The following is a 2,375-nucleotide window of genomic DNA, read 5'->3' as shown; positions in this document are numbered from 1 at the left end:
AAAAGTCTCATGTTTGGCATTTATGCATTAATAGGCTTAAAACTTTACAACAATATTTAGTAAATTTTCCAAAAAAATAACAAAATTATATCTAACTATTAACAACACTTAATAACTAGATTTAGTTTAAAGTAATCAGCCTTAAGACATTTTAAACTTTAAGAAGGATTTACCATAATTAAAATCTTATTTGAATGTTTGTAATACTTTTAACATTTTTAATAATTAGTTTTTTCATTGCTTAATTTATTAAGATACTTTTTTGGTATTTAGATAATACAACTGTCCACATTTTATAAGCTCTTTAATGTCATTACCATTTAAACAAACAAAACCTTAGCAAGCAAAATTATAAGTTATAAGATTTTCTAGACTGGACTAACTCCTAACATATTTTCTACATTAATAATTTAAAGAAGTTTAAATATATTTGAATTTTTATAATACATTACATACATAACACAACAGGATCACTCAATCCTTTTTTTAAATTTAATTACTCAATTGGTGGTTTCTGGATGCTCCTTCCACAATCAAATACGTTTCACTAATATAAATTATGACAGAAAACTAGAAAATAAAGTAATAATTGATGTAAATCTAGAAGCAAACATTGGAGAAAGAAATTTTAAAATAAATTAGACTGTCTTTTCTTCAAGCCAAGGCCTAAAAATAGGAAGTGTAGATGGGTAATGTGTTCCATGTTTACCCCTAAGTGTTCCTTCATTACCACGAAGAGGATATGTTGCCAATGTAATTGGTAACTGCAATTTGACTTCCTTTTCAAAACTTTTTGGTTGTATAATAAACTAAAACAAATTAAAAAACACAATATTTTTAATGAATATTTTTTTGTGGTTTGTTAAACTTCTGATAACCTATAATTACTAATGGAAAAGTATTGTAATATGAGGCTAACATAATTAAATAATAAAACATAATATTGTTGATTATTGACATAGTCATTAACTTCTATTAGAGTAAAAATAATATATACAATTTATTGCATAATTCAGTCATTTTTATGTGATCCTTTGATATGAGTCAACATTACACTACCACCCACTGATTTTAAATCTTTTAAAAAATGGTGAGTTTAAAAATAAAAGGGGTAACACCAGATTTCTAATACTAGAACCTGATCATGAAGTATATTAAATTTTGTTAAGATTTAATGATTCATATTTTTTAAAAATTTAGTTTAACTTCCTAAACTTATATGCATATTTGAGAGCATCAAATAATTCAAGAGTTTGCTGAAGAGAGTTAGAGCTCACTTGGATATTATCCATTCCAGAAGAATGGAGAATTTTATATTATTTTTTATAACATTATAGACTCTTAATCTCAGGGCGTGTTTTTCTAGGCAATCAGAACAGACACTTAGCTAAATTAACATCTACTTTTACAAATATAGTTCAAATTCTATGTTGTAAAACATTAACCAATTTATGCTCTTCTATGATGACTGATGGTTTTTTATGACTTCTATTTCACAAACTAACTCTGTCTTTAAACAAAGACTTTATTTCTCTTAAAAGTTTTCTACACACAAACAAAACTGGACAATTTAAACAAAGAAGTATCTAATTCTTCTCCAATTACTCTTTTGATGTCTTCTTTCTCAAGATGTCTACAACTGAGAGTAGACAAAGTATGATCCTGACTTTCTGCATCATGGAGCTGTCATCCCTATCCCGCCTAAACACCAAGTGATCCAAAAAACCAAACTTTCCTTTCCCTAATATAAGTGCTGTTCACAAAGTGGATTGTCCCACTACGTTTTGAGTTTTTTTCTTATAATTTCCTTTATGAATAATTTTCTTTAATACTTATTCTTAACTTCTATTTTTTCTTAAATTTACTGTAACTACAATTATGATGGGAAGTTAAATGAAGTTTTAAAAATATTTAAATCTACTCAACATGGCCACGATTCAACGGACCGCAGACTGGCGCCGCCTTTTTGGCTTTTCTAACGATCTTTTCCACTCCATGTTTGAATGAACAAAATTGGTTAGCTTGCTTTTTTGATTTAATACAACAAATAAACAATACTGAAACGATATATAAAATAAAAACACATTAAAAACCATTTATATATAAAAAATAACTATTTACTCATAAAAGAGAATATTACAATATAATTTTATACACATATAATCACGTGTTTTTTTTTTTGTACGAGGGTCGGTGGAAATCTTTAAAAGACACGGATAGGCCCATATCTATCCGTGTATGGGATTTTTGCTCATTAAAACCACCTCCCTACACCTTTCATTCCTCTCCACGGGACCGCTGTTAGGCATTACTTCATGGAGGGAAATGGCTGAGTTCCGCCTTATTTTTCACTTCACATGAGTTCCTTGTATTTC

General features: G+C 28.0%; 1 protein-coding gene across 1 annotated transcript in view; it reads right to left on the bottom strand.

The window, feature by feature from the left end:
• Positions 1 to 287: 287 nt before the first annotated feature.
• Positions 288 to 2,375, bottom strand: part of LOC106691830 (arrestin family protein Vdup1) — a gene marked incomplete at its 5' end in the record, with an annotated part of 11,547 nt that continues 9,459 nt past the window's right edge. Inside the window, 1 exon segment of the mRNA XM_014437728.1 lies at positions 288 to 809. Coding sequence (XP_014293214.1) covers positions 639 to 809 — 171 coding nt within the window.

The sequence above is a fragment of the Halyomorpha halys genome, unplaced genomic scaffold (assembly GCF_000696795.3).
Source record: "Halyomorpha halys isolate HHAL.00 unplaced genomic scaffold, Hhal_1.1 Scaffold3422.1, whole genome shotgun sequence".
Taxonomy (NCBI): Eukaryota; Metazoa; Arthropoda; class Insecta; order Hemiptera; family Pentatomidae; genus Halyomorpha; species Halyomorpha halys.
Note: the sequence above shows the minus strand (reverse complement) of the source record. Positions and strands in the feature narration are given on the sequence as shown.